Below are 21879 nucleotides of genomic sequence, written 5' to 3' on the forward strand. Positions count from 1 at the left end.
TGATCCATTTTTTTGTAGCCCCATATTTTTCTGTTAATTTCAACTTTTCAAGTTGTTGCCACTTTGGAAAATTAATCGAACAAGAACTTATTGTTTAGACTTTGTGCCTTCATGAAATGCAGGTAATGCTTGTTTGAAATCACCTCCCAAAACTGCCACTTTCTCCCAAAATTCTTGTTTGAATTTATTAAATCTCTAAGCAAATCAACTAGAGGTTCAATAGCAACTTTTTTTATTGTTGGTGCTTCATTCTAAATGATTGACTTTGCTTCTTTTATTAGAGTTGCTAATGTAGTTTCTTGACTCACTCTACACGTTACACCATCTATAATGTCTACTAGAATTTTGAACCCAGAGTGCGAGGTTCTCCTACTAGATAAAATTAACATTGCCATTTCTGATGTGGCAATTGCAAGTGTAATATATCCTTTTGACCTTACATCAACCAGTAAATTTCTATACAAAAAGGCTTTTCCAATCCCTTCTGGTCTATCAATAAAGAAACTAGATGTGATATCCCATATTTTTGGCTTTACATTTTAATCTAACAAACTTGTGATGTTGTAGATTTTATGATATAACTCCCATGTTTAAGGTAATTCGACATAAAGGAAGCTACAAATTTAGATGACTAATAATGAGAAAGAAGAAAATGTTAGTATTTGTACATATTTTGTTTAAAGGAAAGACATTTTTGGAATTAAAATTATTATTTGTCCTACATGTGCATATATATGATTCTCATTGGCCTTATTAACTCATACGTTTTGTTCTTGTTATTTAAAAAATAATAATTTCAAATATACATGATGACTGAATCCAACTGAGACAATTTGATCCATTAGCCCATCAAAAATGTTAGAAGTTACAGTTAGTTGATAAAAAAAAAAACTCAATTTATTGTACTTGTATTAAGATTTTGTGTTCTTGTGACGACCCCATCTCCCTCTAGGGCATACCAAAGGGTTTAGCGGATCGCCTGCCCAACTCTCGCCAGGACTCACTCACTCGAAACTCGAGAAAATAACTTACATTCATAGCAAATAAGTAATACAACAAGTTCAAACTTAATATATACATTGATGCTCAGATCCAGCTACAAGGCTTATACACGCCCAAATACATTAATGTGTTTACAATCCAAGTCCAATCAACCCTAGTCGGATGCTAGCGTGAGCACAATTCAAAATTTCAAAATTAGACTACTCTGTACAAGTCTCACGCCTCGCTCGTACCCCCTGCTAAGGAAAACAAATGGAACGGGGTAAACTATATGTTTAGTGAATAATCGGGGTAAAAACGTAAAATCACATCCAAATAAACATGTAAACCAAGATATTTCACATCAATAGATAGAAATATAACATCACAATGGTAGGATACGGGTGGCTTTAAAACCAGTTCAATTCCTCGAGATTGAACGCCTGTTGACACTCCGTCAACCAAAATACTCATGGTCCGTAGACTCCACTTACTTTTCCCGTTCATCTTATCAACCCTCGTTGGCCAGTCAACAGCACACAGCAGCTCGAGCAAGACAAAATCACTTAACTTTAATCAAAGCTTTAACAAAGAACGAAATCCCAAGGTTAGCATGGAACTATCTTCGACCAAGCCCCGGCTGACTCGAATAGTTCGTCTATCCTTGAAACCGGGTTGGAACCAAACCCTGAGATATCCAATCTCTCAATGGATAATATCTCTCAACAAAGTACTCACCCCAACAGCAAGGGGTTCAACTCAAGTTGTGTAATCACCCCAACAACACACAGCAAAAGGGTGTTATTCAGCACAAAGCATGTGTTCTCACATATTGAGTCAACAACAGAGAATGGGCTTAAGTCGAGTGAGATAAAGTACACTCTCACCTAAGTACCCATTCAATATATACAAATCACATCGACAATTTATCATATAAACCAACCCAATTACTCACTCAAAATAGTTAGCGCGCAAATCAAGGCACTCTATACGGGTCCACCGATTCCGTCCGGTTCGTCACTGCCTGTGACAGAAGATTATACTCAACTATCAGTCAACCAACCATCACAAATGGAAGTAAGGACTAAAACGGCCAAGATGACAAAAAGGGCAAAGAAATGTATGTGCGCGTGCGCAGAAATGAAAACTGTATAAAAATGGGTTACACGGTTTTGATCATAACCAGAGATGTGGTTATCCGATCAAGGTGTTCAAGGTAGCGTCTCGAAACTAAGAAAAAAGGTTACAACTTTCATGAAAACAACTCAACCCAGTTTTCAGTAGATCTAGGTCGAATTTGCAGATTACAGAACCAGAACTCCAAAGGCTGGTTTATACCTCTAATGAAAATTTGGGCAGCACGCCCTTTGTGTTTACCTATTTTCAGCCATTTATGGTTTCATTATTTTTCTCAATTTAGTCCCAAAATCCCACACAAGCAATGTTACCACCATAGTCTTTCAATTAGGCTCCAAAATCATCCATTTATAACACAAGTCTAATAAAACAACCAAAAATCAGTTTTTGAAGATAAAAGCTAAACATCAGATTTGACATCTTATAGAATTTTAGCTAAAACTGGAGCTATGTTTATCGGATTGGGGTACACTTTATACCGTTTCGAAGTTAAGACATAGAACTACAAGTCTCATGAAGACATCAACAACCAATTCGTGCATTGTCAATATCAAAATGTGTAATCACCGAGAAGACAGAAAACTGTCCACAAAACAGGGCATTTGGCAGTCAGGGGTATTTCTATCATTTCACATGATATAGTGCTCCGATTGAGGTGAAATTTTTCAGGAAGCTATATAAAATCATTTCCTACAACTTTCATGTTTTGACCTAAGCCTAATTAGGCCTCTAACATGGACGAATTAAACAGGTCAGAAGCTAAACAGGTTAGTTTCAATTTCTGGAATTTGAACTTTTCCTCTAGAATTTCATATCTAATAAGCATTCAATCATCAAAACCAACAATTACTAACTCTATAACATCCATTACTAGATAAATAACCATAATCAAGGCTGAAAATGTAAACCCTAGCTAATCATTCCACTATCTCATGCAAAACTCACTAATTAACCGTCATAACCCAAGATTAAGAGTTTCTATCCAACGTAAACAAGATTAAGGAAGAGGAAAAGGATAAGCAGCCATGATACCTTCCTAGGATGCTTGTAGGAGAAGACCACAACCTTTCCTTCCAAAATTTTGCTACACAAAGCTTTAATCTTCCCTAAAGAGTAACTTATATGGAGTGGTTTGCAAGATTTATGGTTGGAGTTCAAAATTGAGCAAGAAAATTGATTAGTGAAGATGAAGTTTCCCCTCCCTTTTCTCCATCTGTGGTTCGGCCAGCCTTGAAGAAGAATGAAGATGATTCTAGTCCAAATTAGATATTTAGCAAAGGTAAGAAATTGGTCAAAATCCAACTTCCATAGGTTCATGACACTTGGCTTTTCTTTTCTAGACTTTTCTCTTATTTCTTTTGGTCAAAAATTGTGGCTAATTTAAAAGATATTTCAGGGTTAATTAGCTGAAATAAAGCAAGACTATTAAGGTAATAAGGTAGTGGTCAAGTGGTGTACTCACTCGGTAAACGGTACTCGTCGGTTCCAACCGTTTTTCCTTAACTCGCACGTACTAGAGTTTTCACTTATAATTCACTATCTTATGATTATTATTTCTAATCACACACTTTTTCTTATCTAAACGTCACTCTTAATCACCAAATTTAGTACACAGCCCGTACCGATTACTCACACTACGAAAAGACGTAAAAACCTTAGTTTACCCTAACGATGAATGAAAAGGGAAAACTCTTAATTCTATTCTTTATTCCAACCACTGGGGAGGTAAATGAGTAGTATAGCTATTATAAAATAATTTAATCAAAATAAAAGGATATTTGAAGAAAATATGAGGGATTTTACAACTCCATAGATCACCAACTTAATGTAATCCACAAGCTTAATTACAGCTCATTAATCTACTAACCACCCAACCGTTATAGTTACCTATCTTCTTGCGTACCAATGATTAATTACCTAGCCAATCTCTAATTGTCTTCTAGTATCTTGTAATATAATATCCCTTAACACAGAACTCCAACTAGTTATCAAACATTATCGCACGTACCGCACTAGCGAGTCCCACGTCCAATATACACTACTAATATCACACGAACTAACTTATATCGGGAAAATGTCTTGGAACTTAACTCCCTTCTAAAAATAGCTAAAAAAATTCATTCTAGAAAATGTATGCACGGAATTAAAATAATGGCTAGAAAATAAGAAAACTTTCGGGTTCTCACACTCTCTCTTCTTACACAAAATCCAGGGTGTCACACACTCCCTTACTTAAAAGAATTTCGTCCTCAAAATTCCAACCTTTCATTCAAATCTTCTTAATCTTTTCACGAGCTAAGGGTTGGAATACTGTAATACCTCATTAATGAGTTCATCACTAATAGTAAAGTTCACCTCAAGAAATTTGTCACTCTATGTATTTCAATCCAACCAGGAGAGATTAAACAGAGCTATTCTCAAATGAAATAGACAAGAAGGTAGCTATGCCATGTATTCTTATTCTGGAATTTTAACACAAGGAGTACCCTTATCACTTATGTACATAATGAAATCCTAAAGCATACTTCGTATCTCAAAAGTTCCACACCCTATCTCAACCTATTTAGTTTCAAAATCAAGTAAACACATAACAAATTTTCACATGCATAGGAGAAATGAAATAGGCTTGCAAAGCTAGCACTTTAACATTCACAGCAACTGGCAAAGTCCAAATCTAACCACAATCTATCAAAACCCTCGCCAAACTATTATTGAACTAGTCTAAGATACCAATCTCCTCAATCGGGTAAATTTCAAGTCCAATACAAGAATCCTCCGTGCTCGGACCTTTGCCACCAGAACTTATCTCAAAGTCACTTATGATTTCTAGTCACCTCATAATACACGAGACTATACCCTTTCCGAATTCACAAGTGTTCTCTCAGGAAAAGTATTTAGTACTCAAGTATAAGAATCCAAACTAAGAGAATTTACAACTTAGGCCGTACGCTCCCAAGTACAAATCAATAAAGTTTAAGATTCCTACCTGACGTACACATCTATCTACCTCAAGTATCATGATAAAGATTTTACACTTACCACTTTCTTAGTTCACAACTTATGCACAAGAAGTGCACTTAGTCCTTTATACATATTCACATAATTGAGACCATATCACCATGTGGCCCAAACTCACTCCGCGCAGAGATAACACGAAGTGGCTCTGATACCATCTGTGACGACCCCACCTCCCCCTAGGGCGTACCAAAGGGTTTAGCGGATCGCCTGCCCAACTCTCGTCAGAACTCATTCACTCGAAACTCGAGAAAATAACTTACATTCATATCAAATAAGAAATACAACAAGTTCAAACTTAATATATACATTGATGCTCAGATCTAGCTACAAGACTTATACACGCCCAAATACATTAACGTGTTTACAATCCAAGTCCAATCAACCCTAGTCGGGTGCTAGCGCGAATACAATTCCAAATTTCAAAACTAGACTACTCTGTACAAGTCTCACCCCTCGCTCGTACCCCCTGCTAAGGAAAACAAATGAAATGGGGTAATCTATATGCTTAGTGAATAATCGGGGGTAAAAATATAAAATCACATTCAAATAAACATGTAAACCAAGATATTTCACATTAATAGATAGAAATGTAACATCACAATGGTAGGATATGGGTGGCTTCAAAGCTAGTTCAGCTTGAACGCCTGTTGACACTCCATCAACCAAAATACTCATGCTCCGTAGACTCCACTTACTTTCCCTGTTCACCTTATCAACCCCCGCTGGCCAGTCAATAGCACACAGCAGCATTTTTTGTCTGTGCTGTGCTCAACAAGGGTCTACCTAATAGCAAAGGTGAAGGGTTGGGAGAATGGTCATCATCCATATCAAGTACATAAAAGTCAGCCGGGAATATCAATTCATTAACTTTAACCAGCACATCCTCGACCAACTCATTAGGGTATGCATTTGTTCGGTTAGCTAATTGGATTATTAACTCAATTTCTTTTAATGGACCGAGATTCAGAGAAGCATACATAGACTTAGGCATTACGTTGATCGATGTTCCTAAGTCCAGCAGGGTATTCCTAATCAAAGTATTACCTATCCTACATGGAACAGTAAACCTACCTGGATCCCCGCACTTCAGTGAAAACTTCCTTTGGAGAACTGCTGACACGTTCTCCCCCACAATGACCCTTTCATCCCCTCTCAGCTGCTGTCGGTTGACACATAGGTCCTTCAAAAACTTTGCATACTTCGGCACTTGCTTGATGGCATCTAACAGGGGAATATTGATCTCTACCTTGCGGAACACCTGCGGGATCTCTTTCTTCTTATCCTGCTTCCTCGGTTTCTCCAACCTGTTAGGAAAGGGAGGCGGGTTAGTTCTAACTGTAATGACTAGATCAGGGAGTACCTTTTCATTTGTGCCATTGTTGTCCTCCTTCTCAAGCTCATTATCGATCCTTTCCTTATCTTTGTCCTTGGAAATCGTGAGTTCGGACCCCTGAATTTCCTTCCCACTCCTTAACGTCATTGCACTTATATTCTTCAGGTTCAATTCAGGTTGAGAAGGCAATTTTTCAAAAACTTGGGATTCCAAGCAGTTGATTGCCACTGCCATCTGACTTAGCAAATTTTGCATTACTAGTATCTGGCCCAGTTGATTTCTCATACCTTGTAGGTCAGAATCTGTCTTTTGTTGATTAGCAATTAATTGCTTCATCATCTCCTCTAAAGATGGACTAGAGCTTGGTGGCGGAGGTGGCGGTGGTGGCGGTGGGCGGGGCTAATACTGCTAGTGATGCCCCTATGGTCTATTAGGTGCAAAATTGGGCTGCCTATTGCCTCCATAACTGAAGTTAGGGTGATCTCTCCATCCCGGATTGTATGTGTTCGAGTACGAGTCATAGGCCTTTCTTGGCGCGGGCGCGTGACCAGCCATGTTCACTTGCTCTGCATTTTCTTCCTGAATCATCGGGCACATATCTGTAGAATGGCCCATCGTAGCACAAATTCCACACACTTTGGCCTGAGATGCATTTCTTACAGCCAGTTGCCTAACAAACGAGGTTAACTCCATCAACTACTGCTGGATAAAAGATGTATCTACCTCATTTACCTTGCGTATCGGGACATCCTCTCTCGTACCGAACTGTTGTGAATTCTCGGCCATTCCCTCAATTAGTTCCCATGCTGCCCGAGGGGTTTTGTTCACCAGTGTCCCTCCACTCACAGCATCAATTATACTCCTGTTTCTGAAGAGTAGCCCCTCGTAAAAATATTGTATGAGCAACTGCTCACTTATTTGATGTTGGGGGCACTTGATGCACAACTTTTTAAACCGCTCCCAGTAGTCATAAAGCGACTCCCCTGGATGTTGTTTGATCCCACAAATTTCTTTCCTTAGACTTGCAGCGCTGGACGCAGGAAAATATTTATTTAAAAATTTTTTCTTCAATTGGTCTCACGTGGTGATACTACCTGGGGGTAGGTAGTACAACCAGTCTTTTGCAGAGTCTTTCAAGGAGAAGGGGAATGCCCTCATTTTTATCTGCTCTTCTATAATACCTGGGGTCTTCATGCTGTTGCAAACTACATCAAACTCTTGCAGGTGTTTATACGGTTCCTCACCTGGTAAACCATGGAATGATGACAAAAGATGAATTAGACTAGATTTTAATTCAAATGGAGTGTTATCATTTAAACTTGGGAAAGTAATGCATAGAGGTTGCTGATTTAAATTGGGAGCGGCCAACTCCCTTAGTGTTTGTGCATTCGCCATGGTGACTTCCTCTTGGTCTGAATCACTTGAGTTATCACTACGCAAATCCGTTGACTCAACCTCTAGCTCAAGTCCTTGAGATGCAACACTGGACTGCTTCTCTCTGAGTTGTCTGGTTTCCTTTCTCGTTTTACGCGCGATCTTCTCTATTTCAGGGTCAAAAATCAATTCACCTATACGAGAAAACCGAGGCATACATTAGAAAAATACTAGAAAATTAGAGCAAAAATGAACTTAAAAAGAAACAAATAATAACGCCAGTCCCCGGCAACGGCGCCAAAAATTGACAGGTTGTCGAAGCCTGTGCAATAATAAAAATAAATCTATTTGTCAATTAAAATAGCCAAAACCCGATTCCAAGTACTGGAGCAGGGAGTCTAGGTGTGCAATGGGTTACTCGATTCACCCTGTTCCTGAAGAGTTTGCTTGATTCGATATACCCGAATGGGATGGCTTTTTCACAAATAAATATTAATTTATAAACAGGGCAAGTAGGGTCGTATTGTCAGAGATTGGGGGTATTTGTCTCTTTCAAAATCCAAAAATAACACAGGGAGTGTTTTTGTGCAGAAGTTGACAATCAAAGAAATTCAAATAAAAATGAATAGCTAATTAGAAATTAAATGATAATTCACTAAAATTAGAGCAGCAATAATTAAAGGTCTAAAACAATTAAGACAAGGAAACAATTAAAAGTAAAATAAAATAGGCAACTAAAAATCAAATGGCAATCGCTAAAATTAAGGTAATAATAATTAAAGATCTAGCCAAGAAATAACTTCAGCAATGATTCACTTAATTGATCGATCATCGATGCACAAGCAATTTCAATTATTTATTAATAAATAGGTTATAACTGCCAAACAAGCGATGACAGTCAACCCCTCCTTACTGTGTTGGTGATTAAGGTACACTCGTTAATCACTGCTTTAATTGAGAAATAATCCTAGGTACGCCCATAGAATTTAATTCCCCAATTGCCTTACGTATTAGAGGAGCCCTATTCTAACCAAATAACGCACTACTAGGGTTATTTCAGATTAGCCCGTGTATTCCCCTGACACAAATCCAATCATGCCAGTTGTCACTATTTCAAGGCAATTAAATAATTACGGATTTAATGCCCTAATTGACAATAGATTACCCAATCAACTAATTATCCGGATCCAAGACAATCAATTAATTGGACGATTAAAATCACTGTAATCAGAGAATATGCGAATACTAATAAATAAAATGAAAAAGATAAAATTAAATCGATCTCACAAGTTTTATGTGAATCAAAACCTCCGTTGTTCCTTGACTAGAGAAGGAGATTTAGTTCATCTTGGATAAGAAAGACCCACACAAAGTTGCAGCAACAATTGTGGCCATGGTCTCCAAAATTGAGAAAATTCAATTTGGTTCGGCAATTAAGGAAAAGTCAAGATTACAAAGAATGCCCAATTGCTTTTCTTTGCCTTCACATCCGATGGAAGCAAAAGCACAACAAGACGAAAAGAGGAAAAGTCAAAAGAAAAACTAAGCTAAAGCCTAAAAGTAGTGCTTGTCCTCTGCCCAATTTTTCTACCTAATTGTTAACTAAGATCTCCTCTTGTGCGGCGGCTCCTAGGGGAAAAGAACACTTCGGCCCAAATTACCCAAAAAGGGCTTGCATCTCTTTTGTTCCCAAAATGCCCCTGTATGCCTTTCATTTGAATTCTTTCTTGATGACTGTCAAATTGGCCTTGGTTGTGGTATTTTTGTTCTACTCCCTGAAATAAATGCAAATTACAAAAAATGAGTAGAATCTAATAATTAATTCACATCAGATCAGGTAATAGGGAAAATAAATAATAAAATTACAACCTATCATTCATAATGATTTTTTTTTTCATTTCTGGTCCTTATAAACTTCAGAAGATCCTACACTGACGCAGTTGACAGGCCAAAGATCGAAACCAACCCTCCATAAACTGAAAATATACCAGCTTCAAGCAACGATAGAACCAACAACACGACAGAGGCCACCAGTTTGAGCACAAGTGGAGACAACAGAGTTCGAGGAAATAAGAATGTTGCCGCAAGAGAAATCAAGCAGACAATGGCTAACTAGTTCTGAAGTTGAAGGAGAACTTCGTCCACAGTTCATCAGGAATGATTATATTATATGTGTGGCACTTACCAAGTAGTAGTAATATGTAGTGGCTTGTTTTACTAATTACTGAAAGAATAAGGTGGTTTGTCTATAAGTACGTCTTCTTTTTCTCTTTTTCTAGTTGATGTTTGGTGATGTATTGTTCTGTAACAAGATTATCATATTCATAATGCTACCAGTGTTCTGTATTGCTAAATTTTATTTGCAAGATGGCTTGACTTTGAGGCTGCTTCAGTTTCTATATATGCATGGAACTAAAATTTGGGATTAATCGAAATGAAGTTTGATAGTATTCGACAGTACTAAATTGAAAATGTTTAGCAAAACATACAAATAATATATCTCGTGTGATTACCAAATATTCACTTTCTTTCCATTGCACTAAATTATCGAACTATATACGGTTTCTCAAATTTATGGACTTTTACTAACTCTTAATTCACAAAACTCCCGAATAAATAACGTGGATTTGCTGTGCACTTTGTCAGTCGTCTAGACTCCAAATTATAAGGAACAAAATAGCAATTTAAGGGGTTTAGAAGTATCTTTCTTGATACAATGGAGGAAGAACTAGGAGGGTGGAGCATTTGTTTTTCGTTCCTACAAGCCAGACATTATAACTTACCCGTGCCAAGGGGTACCTGCACCCAGAGGTTTCCAAGTACTTTTCCAATGGGGAAATATGTGGTTTATTTCTTTTACTGTTTTCCCTATCCGCAGCAACCCTACCTACTTACTTGCATACCTGATCTTTCATAATCATCTAGTCTCTAGGGTTGCAAGCAAATGAGTTGATTTTCTCTATACTCAACTCGAATTCGATAGCTTAGTTTGGTCGCCTCAAGTTTGAGTCGAGTTTTGACTGAGAGTATTTCTAAGTGCTCGCAAATGCCTTGATAAAATAATTATTTTATCATTTTTTATTAAGAAAATGAAATTTTATTCATTTTTAATAATAATCTAATAATTTATAAAAATGATATAATAATAATAATTATTATTTTTTAAGAAAAATAAATATTTTATTCATTTTTAAAATTTTAAAATAATTATTTTTTTATTTTTTAAGTTTGAGTAGGCTCGAGTTCAAGATTGATAAAATTAAATGAAAATTCGACTCTATTAGATCAAAATTTGACTTGATTCAACTCTTTCCAGCTCCACTAGACTCTCATTAGTTGGTTAGTCTCCTTTTTTAGGGATAATTTCAGAAACCTCCCCTGAGGTTTTTGATAATTTCACTATCCTCCCTTGAAGTTTGTAAAATTACACAAACCTCCCTTGATATTAAGCTTTTTATAACAAAAATAGTCCAATTAGAAAAAACTAACATTAAAAAGGTACTTTAAGAAGAGAGATGAAACTTTAATTCCATAAATACCCCTGTGCATGTATATAAGTTGTATTAATAAACGTTAGAAACAATTAATATACACATTTTACCACTTAAAAAATGTATATTTAAATATGCAATTTTACCACTAAATTTTTTTTAAAAATTTGCCTTTTTCTCTCTTTTCCTCCATTAGGTATATCAATTGATGTTATTTTATTAATAAAAGTCATCGTTCATTATTGAAGAAATTTTCAACAGTTATTTTCGTTAATTAGTACTCTAATTATTTGATTATTAGATATTAGTAAAGAAGAACGAAGGGAAATAAAAGGCAAATTTGAAAATTTTTCTGTTCAAAATCACAAGTGTTATAGTAAACATCATGTCAAAAGAAATGACTAATCTGTTTTATTGAATCTTTTGATTATTGGTGTAGTTTTGTTACTTATTTGCATTATCTAATTTATCAAATGTGAACTTTTTGAGTGATGAAATGTATGTATTAATTGTTTCTAAATTTTAATTATTTTTATTCTTTTATAAATACAACTTATATACATGCATAAGGGGTATTTATGAAATAAAAGTTTTTTTCTCTCCTTAAAGTACCTTTTTAATGTTACTTTTTCTAATTGGACTAATTTTGCTATCAAAATCTTAACTTCAGGGGAGATTTATGCAATTATGCAAACTTCAAGGGAGGCTAGTGAAATTATTAGAAACCCCAGGGGAGGTTTCTGAAATTATCCCCCTTTTTTAATAACATAGATAGTCTGATTTTACTAAATAAGCTCTAGGTAATTTTTAAAGTATGGTGGTTCCAATCGGTGTTGAGTACAAGATTTTAATAATTGTAAGTTAAATGAATTTTAGATATATTAACGAGTATCCAACGAGCACCTGTTAAAAAAATCCTTATTTAATAACTAGTCTCCCTTTTTTTTTTAAGTATAACATTTTTACAACGGGCCAATGTTGGATTGCAAGTTACATGTTATATAAGTATGTGATATTTTCTCGGATCTTGTTATGCTTTTCTAGATTCTAACCGACCAATAAAATGGCGATTTGAAATGCAGAAAATGATGCATAATTCCACATATAATAGAGCAAGGTGCATGGGTAGTTCCAAAAAGTGACAATTTTTTGGAGTTTCTCAGAGCTTTTAGGGTAAATTTGGTGAACTAGTACTTTTCTTTTTCATTGATTGAGCTAGTATTCTTCTTTTCTTGTTCGTTTGTATTAACCATTCTTCGATTTCAGAATTTTTTTTTTAAATTGGTGTTAATATTATTCATGGGGCTTCAAGCGCAATGCTTTGATTTCAAAAGCTGCCTAAATCTGCTGAAATACAGAAATAGGTCTAGTTAATTGGAATAATTTATTTATTTAGGCTCCTAGTTCTCTCCCTCGGTGACATTATTGTTTCTTTTCCCCCACTTTTAAGGAAAAAGAAATATATACATTTTGTCATGATACATAAGAAAAAGTTCAGATATGTTGTATTGTATCTTGTATTAGTGGATATAATTTCAAGTTGAAAAACATAAATTATCTAAAACAAAGAGAAAATTGGACACAAGAATGTCAAAGAAAATAACGAAGAAGAGAGAACATTAAAAATTGAGAAACCTTATTGCACCATGGCAAAGTAGCATCGAATCAAAAGGGATTTGAATTTTAGACACTCGAATAGCTTAATACCTATCAAGTGAAAAAAAAAATAGATTAGTAATTTTTGAATTGTTCAATATAACAGTATAAGCTAGCAGGGAAAATTTTATGTCGGTTCGGAACAACTAATAGATGCCTAATAGTTGTTCATGAATCAATGAAAGAGTTTCTGAACCAACTGCTAGGTATGTTTAATAGTTATTCAAGACCGACATAAAGCTTCTCAGGCTAGGCTGGCAATGTATATTAATTCGTCTTTGAGTTTTATATGTCGCTAACACTAGTTACCGAAACACAAATCCGTTTTAGGCTTTCATATAGATTGTAGTAATTAAATCTGTATCTAATCAATTATGGAAACTCAAAAAATCAAATTTTCCAGGGTCAAAATCAAGTCGTAATATGATTCTCATGCCGACCAATGACCATCACATGCGAAGTGGGTAATTTCCCTCGAGTACGGATCGCCGTCTGCTCCGACCATTGCATAGTGACTCTTGAGTGTTGCCTAAAGTTGATTGGTTTTCTGCAATGAATTGAAACCTACCCACGTTTTTGTTGACGCATATTGGATTTCAAGGGGCGTGAGCACGATGCTTTGATCATGACTAGATCATCATTTCACAGTTGATTATTACTCCCAGCGCCTTAGGAAGTGCAATGTTAACATCAACATCGTCGGTTGGGAAAAATGATAATGCTCAAGAGCTTCATAGCTGAAGGAACAATTACTGCAAATTTCAGGGCTACTGTATGTATATGAGATGTCTGAAAATGGGTCATAATTCGACGAGTTTGGACGGGTTATAAATTACTTATAGGAATAACTGACTCAACTCATTCATATCCATCGTCGGTTACCAATTTATGATCCGTTTGAAATTTTAATTGATTTTTTTCTGTTCTTTTCAAATGTTATTTGACAAAAAAAAAAATAATGACATTTTATTGTTACTGAATCGGTAAAAAATTCAATTATACCTACTTATCATACACCAAAAATTGATTTTAGGTGTGCAGTTATTTTTAAATAGATATAATTAAGCAATGCGAGTCAATCGATTATTCATTAATTAGATGGATTTAATTGAATCACCCACTTCTAAACCTATTCAAATTTCATTATATACTCAAATTCACTTATTAACGTGCGAATTTGGACAATTCCAACATGATTGAGTTGTGATCCATACCTATAATATGCATCACACCTTTGCATCATCTATTCAGCACGGCTCATCTGAACGTGCTATTCTTTTTCCAGAAATAGATAGGTCAACAATCACGTCTAATATTACTGTTTGAATGTAGTACTATTGGATATTCAACAATTAACCTGGGCTTAATTGAAGCAACCAATAGATGTTGGTCTGAATGGTAAGCGGCTCGGATTCGCTTAAGTAGGTCTCGTGTTCGAGTCCTAGTGTACACAGACACTTCTGTTGGGAGATTCACCCATCATAACCAGGTGCGCGATGCGGGTCGGATTCGGATTAGTCGGGGCAACGCTTCGGATACCGGGCGGGCAACCAAAAAAAAAAAGAAGAAAGCCAAAGAGAAGGAAAAAAAAAATTCATCCACCAAGCAGTCAAAGTTCCAATCCCGCTTCTCTTCCATATGCTTTTCAAACATAACTGAAACATGACGCCGGAATCAACAGTGGATCACGGCCAACCGTTGACTGCATTTACTGAGAAGCGGTCCATATTTTTTACTGCCATAAGGGATTGGAATTGATAACATGCTGTATATTTACTCCAAAAACATGAAAACAAAAACAAGAAAGTGGTCTCCGTCCATGATGCTTCTTCTCATACGTCCTTATCAGAATCAAGTGCAGGGAATTCTCTATAAATAGTCGTCCCGATTGCTCTCATTTCCCTCAGAACATAATTCGAAGATTTTATAGACTTATAGTGGTGCTACTTTTGTCAAAGACAACAGATCTTGCTCTCTAGTCTCTAGTCAGAAAAGAAGAGCATCTTTTGGCTGTTTTTTTTTTTTTTTTTCCTTTTTGAAAGAATCAGGCAAAGTTTTGTATCTGACTATTACAAATGGCTTCTATTGGTAGCTTCGTGCCAAAGAACTTGCTTAAAGTTCTCAGCTCCGACCCTCATAGGATTCCAAGTATTGTTATGTAAGTTCGATCTTATTGTTTCTGCTCGTTGCTCTTAACATCTTGACTTATGCTATTTTCTCCATGGCTATAAGTTTTCAGTTGTGCATTAAATGAGAAGAATAAAAGTACCTCCAGTTCAATCGTACAGAAGATGATCAAAAGAATAAAAATCGCCATTTTGCATATATCCAATGATGGATTGTGTTGCATTCTTGAAATTTTCTACTGATCTTCAAACTAATTTAATTTGCGTCTGCTCCGCGGTCTTACGTTTTTTCAGAAGATGTGCTTCTACATCGCAAGAAGGACCAAGCAGGCCCCCGATTCAAACCAACCCTCCACAAAATAACGCGGCAACGGATTCAACCGATGAGAAAATGGATGCCAATGCCGGAGGGCCATATTCACCAGTTGTATACGAGGACTATTGAAGGCAGCAGAGTTGATGATCAAGGCCATTCTTATACATTAGTCGCCCCTAAAATCTAGAGTTGAAATAGGAATAGAAGAAGTTAAAAGATGATGATCCATGCATTGACTAGTGAATAGAATTCTTTGTGGCTTTTGTTAGTCTCTGAAATAAAGGTTTATCTTTACTTGAACTCTTTCTTCTTCCCCACTCACCTTTTGATCTGATTAATTATATCACTGGGTCTTTCTCTTTTTTTCTTTTTCTTCTGGGCTAGAATTATATCTCGTTTTACTTTTCCGATTTGAGAATTTACTTGAGAATATATTGTGCCCTTCTTTTGAACGAGAACTTAATTTACTTGAAATCAAAGTGAGGATTCTTCTACACAATTGTGTTTCCAAACGAAGTACCTTCGCTAATTACCTGCAAATAAATCATTTCAGTTTAATGATGCCACAAGATTATTATCAACAAATGTAGGCTTATTCTACATATTAACGTCATTATCAACAAAAAATTGGAAGCCCGATTCGGAGTTAAACTCCTCATCACAATAAACACAGTACGTATGAACTTCTTACTTCTATTTTGAGTTCCATGACTCATATTTTTTTACAGAAAGAGAATAGGTTGTGGTAGAAGAAGCATGAGGTGTTAATTTTCTGAAGAAGTAAAATCAAATTGAGAAAGTATCTGAATGCAAGGGCTAACAAACATCATTTGCATAGTAAATTGTAACGGGTTAGCGGTTTGCTGTAGCATTGATGATTAAACCTGTTGGGCTAAAAAGATAAGTCTAACCTCTGAATATCTTAGATGTTTAGAAAATTGTTGATAGGTATTCATTGAAAGAAGCTGCTAAGATAGTAACGTGGAATCTCATAAACCACATGAACCTTTCGACTCAAGATGATGTGCTCATGCAGATTTCGGGCACAGCATGCTACTATTTATCCTTTTGTAGTTTCCTATTTCTCTTGTTGATACAATTAATATCACAAGTTGTTAATGGAGGATCAGGGGTCTCTCCAAATGAATCTATCCAATTATGTCTAACTATTTTAAACTTCTAGCCCCATTTGACAAGTGAGTTTTTTGGATGTTTGTATAAAATTTTACTATAATTTACTATAGAAGTTTTTTAAAAAATTTTTGAAGTGCGTTTTTTTTTAATATTTAAAAATGTATAGTTTAAAAACTTTAAGAAATTTTTTAAGATTACTGTAGCTAAAGTTTTTTAAAAACTTGTAACAGGCAAACTTGACAAAAAACTTGTCTGCCAAACAAGCCTCTATTGTAAACGCGTACATAAACTACACAACTTGATGGAACTAGACAAACTTTCAACTCAAAAGGCTCCTGATCTGCTAATGGAGTGACCTCTATTAAAGAACCTCCAAAATCTGTCCACATTTTTTCACGAGCATGATTTGCAGCAAAAATTCAGGCAGAGTTGATACCTCCCGAGGTATGGTGGTAACAGTTGTTCAGGTTATAATTAGGTTAATTAATTGCAATTGAAGTTCAAAATTTTTTTTTTTTAAAAAAAAACAGCCAATGCTCTTGTCATAGCTCAACTTGTGAAGAATGCTGTTATAACACTAAACAAAAAGGTAATTTCATTGCTACCCATTGCATAAAACACTTGTATCATATGCACTAAAATTATGACTAGTACTATATCTAAATTTGATAAATACACCCCCAAGGAGGCTGTCATACATGAAATGCAAAACCCAACATCTTTTTATATATGTATAAAATACTATAGATTAATCCTCTATACACTAATAGCGTACACACTTTCACCATTGGATGCATAACACATAATTCGAATTTGAATTTGAGACCCAAATTTTGCAAATTTGTCGTGCATTCAACCGTGATAACGTATACATTGTTAGTGTATATAAGATTTACTCTAATAACATTTAAGAGTTAGACGCATCAAACCCTTCTAAATTTTGCCTCCAGCTGCAGTTTATCATAAAACTCAATAAAGCAAACCTTATTGCACCATTTGCAAAGTAGCGTCTAACTAAAAGCAAGCATTGGATCTTTGAATAGCTTAATACCAATCGAAGGGTGAAGAAAATGGCATTCTACGTACTTTTGAACAGCTTAATTAATCTAGAAGTTTCAGCGAGCAGTGTATGTTAATTCGTCTTTGAGTTTTATATGCCTCTAACACTAGTTACAAAATACAACTTCGTTTTAAGGTTTTCGTAGAGATAGTAGTAAACAGTGGTATTTGGGGAATTAATCAATTGCGGAAGCTCAAAATTGAATCAAATTTTTCCAGACTCCAAATCAAGAAATACGATTCTCATGACTAGCATGACATGGGGACTACGTAATTTACTTTTCCTCTTGCTTCCGACCATTTCACAATGATAGTTGACTAAAATCGATTGTTTTTCTATGGTAATTGAAATTTATCCGCGTTTTTCTTGATACACATTGATTTTGACTGGTCAACTCACCAGCATGATATTTCACAGTTGATTGATACCCCCCACTACCTTAGGCATGCATTTGTTCATTTAAACATGAAAGGCAATAAGCCAAAGTAAAAAGAAGTTCAACCTCTTGATTCTCAATGGGTGCTTGTCTCAACTGCTGGATCATAGTGCATGTCAATTCCAGACTAGGTCAACCTGTTATTAAATACTTAATTGATTGTCTGGAATTGCGAGATAAGATTTCTTAATAAATTGAAGCTCACACATGAAAAAGAAAGAGAACCCAAAAAGGGGATACAAAAAAAAAGAAGAAGCCAACAATAACATGAAATCAACAATACACGATTTTCTTTTCAACATAAGAGAACCTACTTCTTACTCATCATGTGTATATGGTTTTTTGTCATAATAACGTTTAAGAATAATGTTTAAAATAATTATCTAGGTAAAATACTAGATATAGAACAATTAGCTTATTATTAAACACTTGATTGAGTGACAGTGAGAGAAAAAAATCTCTTAATGAAATTGTGTATATACACATAACAACGAAAGAGAAAAAGAAAATCATCCACTAATTGACCCCTCTTATCATCATAAGCTTTTGAAACTCTAGGGGAATGCTTTTAGCTTTAATCGTGGGCTGCTTTGCAAGTAAACTTTGGAGGAATACTCGTTTTTGTCCACTGAGGAGTGGTCCATTTCTTTTGGTACCACAAAAGATGGGAATCAATAACACGCCAGATTACTCCAAAAACATAAAACACAATAACAAAAAAAAAAAAAGGAAAGTGGGCTGATTCCATGATGCTTCTTCTCATGCGCATAATCGAAAGTAGACGCTAGGAGCTGCCTATAAATAGCCATGCTGATTGCATTCATTTCCCTCAAACATAATCGGAAAATTTTATAGACTTATAGCAATACTTTTGTCAAAGACAACCAATCTTGCTCTCTTGTTACAACAGGAAAAGTTTTACAGGAAGAAGAATTTTACAACGCTAGGAGCTTCTTTTAGGTTTTTTTGGAAGAAGAATTTTACAGGAAAAGTTTTGTATCCGACCATTACAAATGGCTTCCATTGGTAGCTTCGTGCCAAAGAACTTGCTAAAAGTTCTCAGCTCCGCTCCTCATCGGATTCCAAGTATTGTTATGTAAGTTTGATCTTTCTGAATTTTACTCGTTGTCCGCAACACTTTAATTGTTTATGGTATTTTCTCCATGCTATAAGTTTGCAATCCTGCATTAAATTGTTTTTGTCCAACATCTAAAATTTGTTTCGCACACAGAAGTTTTGGCTGCATCAATAATATGCTGAATGCTTGAGATTTGCCTGGATATATATATATAGCTTTAAATTATGGCCGCGATCCGCCTTAACAAGGATGTTAAATTTTGTGGAAGCAAGTATGAGAAGTATAAGTTTTACATACAAAGACTCCAAAAAGAAGTTTTTCACAGAATGTATACAAGAAACTCTCCATTTTGAAGATGATCGAGAGGATAAAATCACCACATGTGAATCCAACGATGGATTATTTTGCATTCTTGAATTACAGCTACAGCTTATATATTTACTGATTTTCAAATTTATTTGCTCTACGGTCTTACGTTTTTTCAGAAGATGTGCTTCTACATCGCAAGGAGGACCAAGCAGGCCCCCGATTCAAACCAACCCTCCACAAAATAACGCGGCAACGGATTCAACCGATGAGAAAATGGATGCCAATGCCAGAGGGCCATATTCACCAATTATATATGAGGGCTATTGAAGGCAGCAGAGTTGATGATCAAGGCCATTCTTATATATTAGTCGCCCATGAAATCTAAAGTTGAAATAGGAATAGAAGAAGTTAAAGATGATGATCCATGCATTGACTAGTGAATAGAATTCTTTGTGGCTTTTGTTAGTCTCTGAAATTAAGGTTTATCTTTACTTGAACTCTTTCTTCTTCCCCATTCACCTTCTGTAATGCAGTCCAGGATTCCAAAATGCAATATATATATTGGTCCTCTACAATTTGGTCAAGATCCGAGTGACTTGCCCTTTTTGTCCCTCAAAAGTTGGTCATGTGATATTCATATGATTGGGTCCGTCAAGAATTCACACGGAAAAGCTAACAAGAATCAAAATTGATCATTTTTTGTTTGTAATGGACTAAAAATGCTCATTTTCGTTCTTAGGGACTAAATTTTCACATCGTTAATATGTGAGGGACGATTTGTACAATTTTCCCATAATTTAAGTGCACCAATGAGTATCCAAAACTAACGAGCGTCCAATATATTAATTTTGAAGTTTTGTGAAGAACTTTAAGTCATTATATGAAAAGAACACTCAACATGGAGGATCATGAGAGAGGGCATGAATAATCGTCTCTAGAACAGTTCTTGAATTACATCTATTTTAACTCTTACAGCAAAAATATTTTATTTAACTATTGTTTATGTAGATCCATACAAGTTAATCGAGTTAGAAATACATATCATTATTTCATTCTTATAATTTGAAATTTTATTTTATTGGGAAAATCTAGACCATGTGCGTGTCTATATATATATATATATAATATATATATATATATATACATATATGTATATGTATATGTATGTATGTATCTATGTCTACACATGAGATCTTGCATTACACTACTCACTGCTAATTGGTTGTTTTTGAAATGGCAGTTCAAGTTTTGGACTTTAATGTCTGTTTGTTATTTCATTTATTGTTTCACCCATAACTTGATTCTTTCTCTATTGGGTTAGACCCATTTATCAAGTCATGTGTGAGAGTGATTGTTAGACGCTAAAAATGTCCCATGTTGATATTTGAAAATTTCCAGCCAGTATATAAGTTCTTCGACTGTATCACTTATTGACAATTGGTTTTAAAATGGAAGCTTGTACAATAGTAAGGCTTTATAATAGCCTGAGGCACTTGGGTTCGATAGTTTCGGCTTCAGCTATGTGCTGTATCATTGTTGGTTAAATCCACTGGGCTCAAAGAATCATAGCTGTTCCTTGAAAGAAGCTGCTAAGACAGAAACGTGAAGGGTTTACTCTCCACATGGTGAATTCAGGAATTTTCTAAACCACATGAACAGTTCCTGTCAATATGGATTGTAGGATGCAGTGAATGGTAGAAATGAATTTGATTTGAAATTGTGTGAATGGGATTGTTTTTGACACAATTTTTAAAGAGTATCAAATTTAATGTCTACATCTATTATATTAATATTTATATATGTTGTATTGTTGTATGTTTTTGTAGCATACAATTGAAATTGTTGATTGATGGGTGTCGACCTTGTGCAATAATAAATACCTACTTGAGAAAAATATAATTTTTTGTATATAACGGTGAGCATGGTTGAATCTATAGGGACGGAAAAAAATTCGTTTCTTCTAGAGTTCATAATCTTTGGGGGATTTTTATAAAAATGAAAATAATTAAACAATTCAAATAAAATAAATAAGTAAATAAAACTAAATGACAATTTATTAGAATTCAATCAATAATAAATATCTCTAAAAAACAATATCTCTAGTCAAGAACTAATTTCAGAAATGGTTTACTTAATTGATCATCGATGCAATAATAATTTCTTTTATTCACTGATAAACAAGTTATAATTGTCTAACAAGCGATGACAATTAACTCCTTCTTACTGTATTGGTGGTCAAAATACGACCGTTAGCCACCGTTCTAATAAAAAAATAACCCTAGGTACGACCTTAGAGTTCAATTTCCTAATTGCCTTAAGAACTAGAGAAATTCTGCTCTAACCAAATAACATGCTACGAGAATTATTTTAAATTAGCCCAAATGTTCCCCTGACACAAATCCAATCATGTCAATTACCACTAATTTAAAG

At 35.1% G+C, this 21879-nt stretch overlaps 1 protein-coding gene, 2 long non-coding RNA genes and 1 other non-coding gene across 4 annotated transcripts; 3 read left to right on the forward strand and 1 right to left on the reverse strand.

The window, feature by feature from the left end:
* Nucleotides 1-5866: 5866 nt before the first annotated feature.
* LOC113700859 (uncharacterized) lies at nucleotides 5867-6703 on the reverse strand. The gene has a single exon (XM_027221293.1). The coding sequence runs from the start codon at nucleotides 6701-6703 to the stop codon at nucleotides 5867-5869; it is 837 nt and encodes a 278-aa protein (XP_027077094.1).
* A 682-nt stretch (nucleotides 6704-7385) lies between these two features.
* Nucleotides 7386-7492, forward strand: LOC113702583 (small nucleolar RNA R71). The gene has a single exon (XR_003451220.1). It is a non-coding gene; the product is annotated as a small nucleolar RNA R71 (small nucleolar RNA).
* Nucleotides 7493-14955: 7463 nt separating this feature from the next.
* On the forward strand, nucleotides 14956-15732 carry LOC140010958 (uncharacterized). Its single transcript, XR_011818158.1, has 2 exons — nucleotides 14956-15148; nucleotides 15411-15732. It is a non-coding gene; the product is annotated as an uncharacterized lncRNA (long non-coding RNA).
* A 3177-nt stretch (nucleotides 15733-18909) lies between these two features.
* LOC113701262 (uncharacterized) lies at nucleotides 18910-20033 on the forward strand. The gene is made up of 2 exons (XR_003450875.2): nucleotides 18910-19158; nucleotides 19626-20033. It is a non-coding gene; the product is annotated as an uncharacterized lncRNA (long non-coding RNA).
* The last annotated feature ends 1846 nt before the right edge of the window (nucleotides 20034-21879 follow it).

Source organism: Coffea arabica, chromosome 7e (genome assembly GCF_036785885.1).
Source record: "Coffea arabica cultivar ET-39 chromosome 7e, Coffea Arabica ET-39 HiFi, whole genome shotgun sequence".
Lineage (NCBI taxonomy): Eukaryota > Viridiplantae > Streptophyta > Magnoliopsida > Gentianales > Rubiaceae > Coffea > Coffea arabica.

Coding starts and splice junctions, on each gene's coding strand:
- LOC113700859 (XM_027221293.1), bottom strand. CDS start 6,703: ATGGCAGTGGCAATCAACTGCTTGGAATCCCAAGTTTTTGAAAAATTG.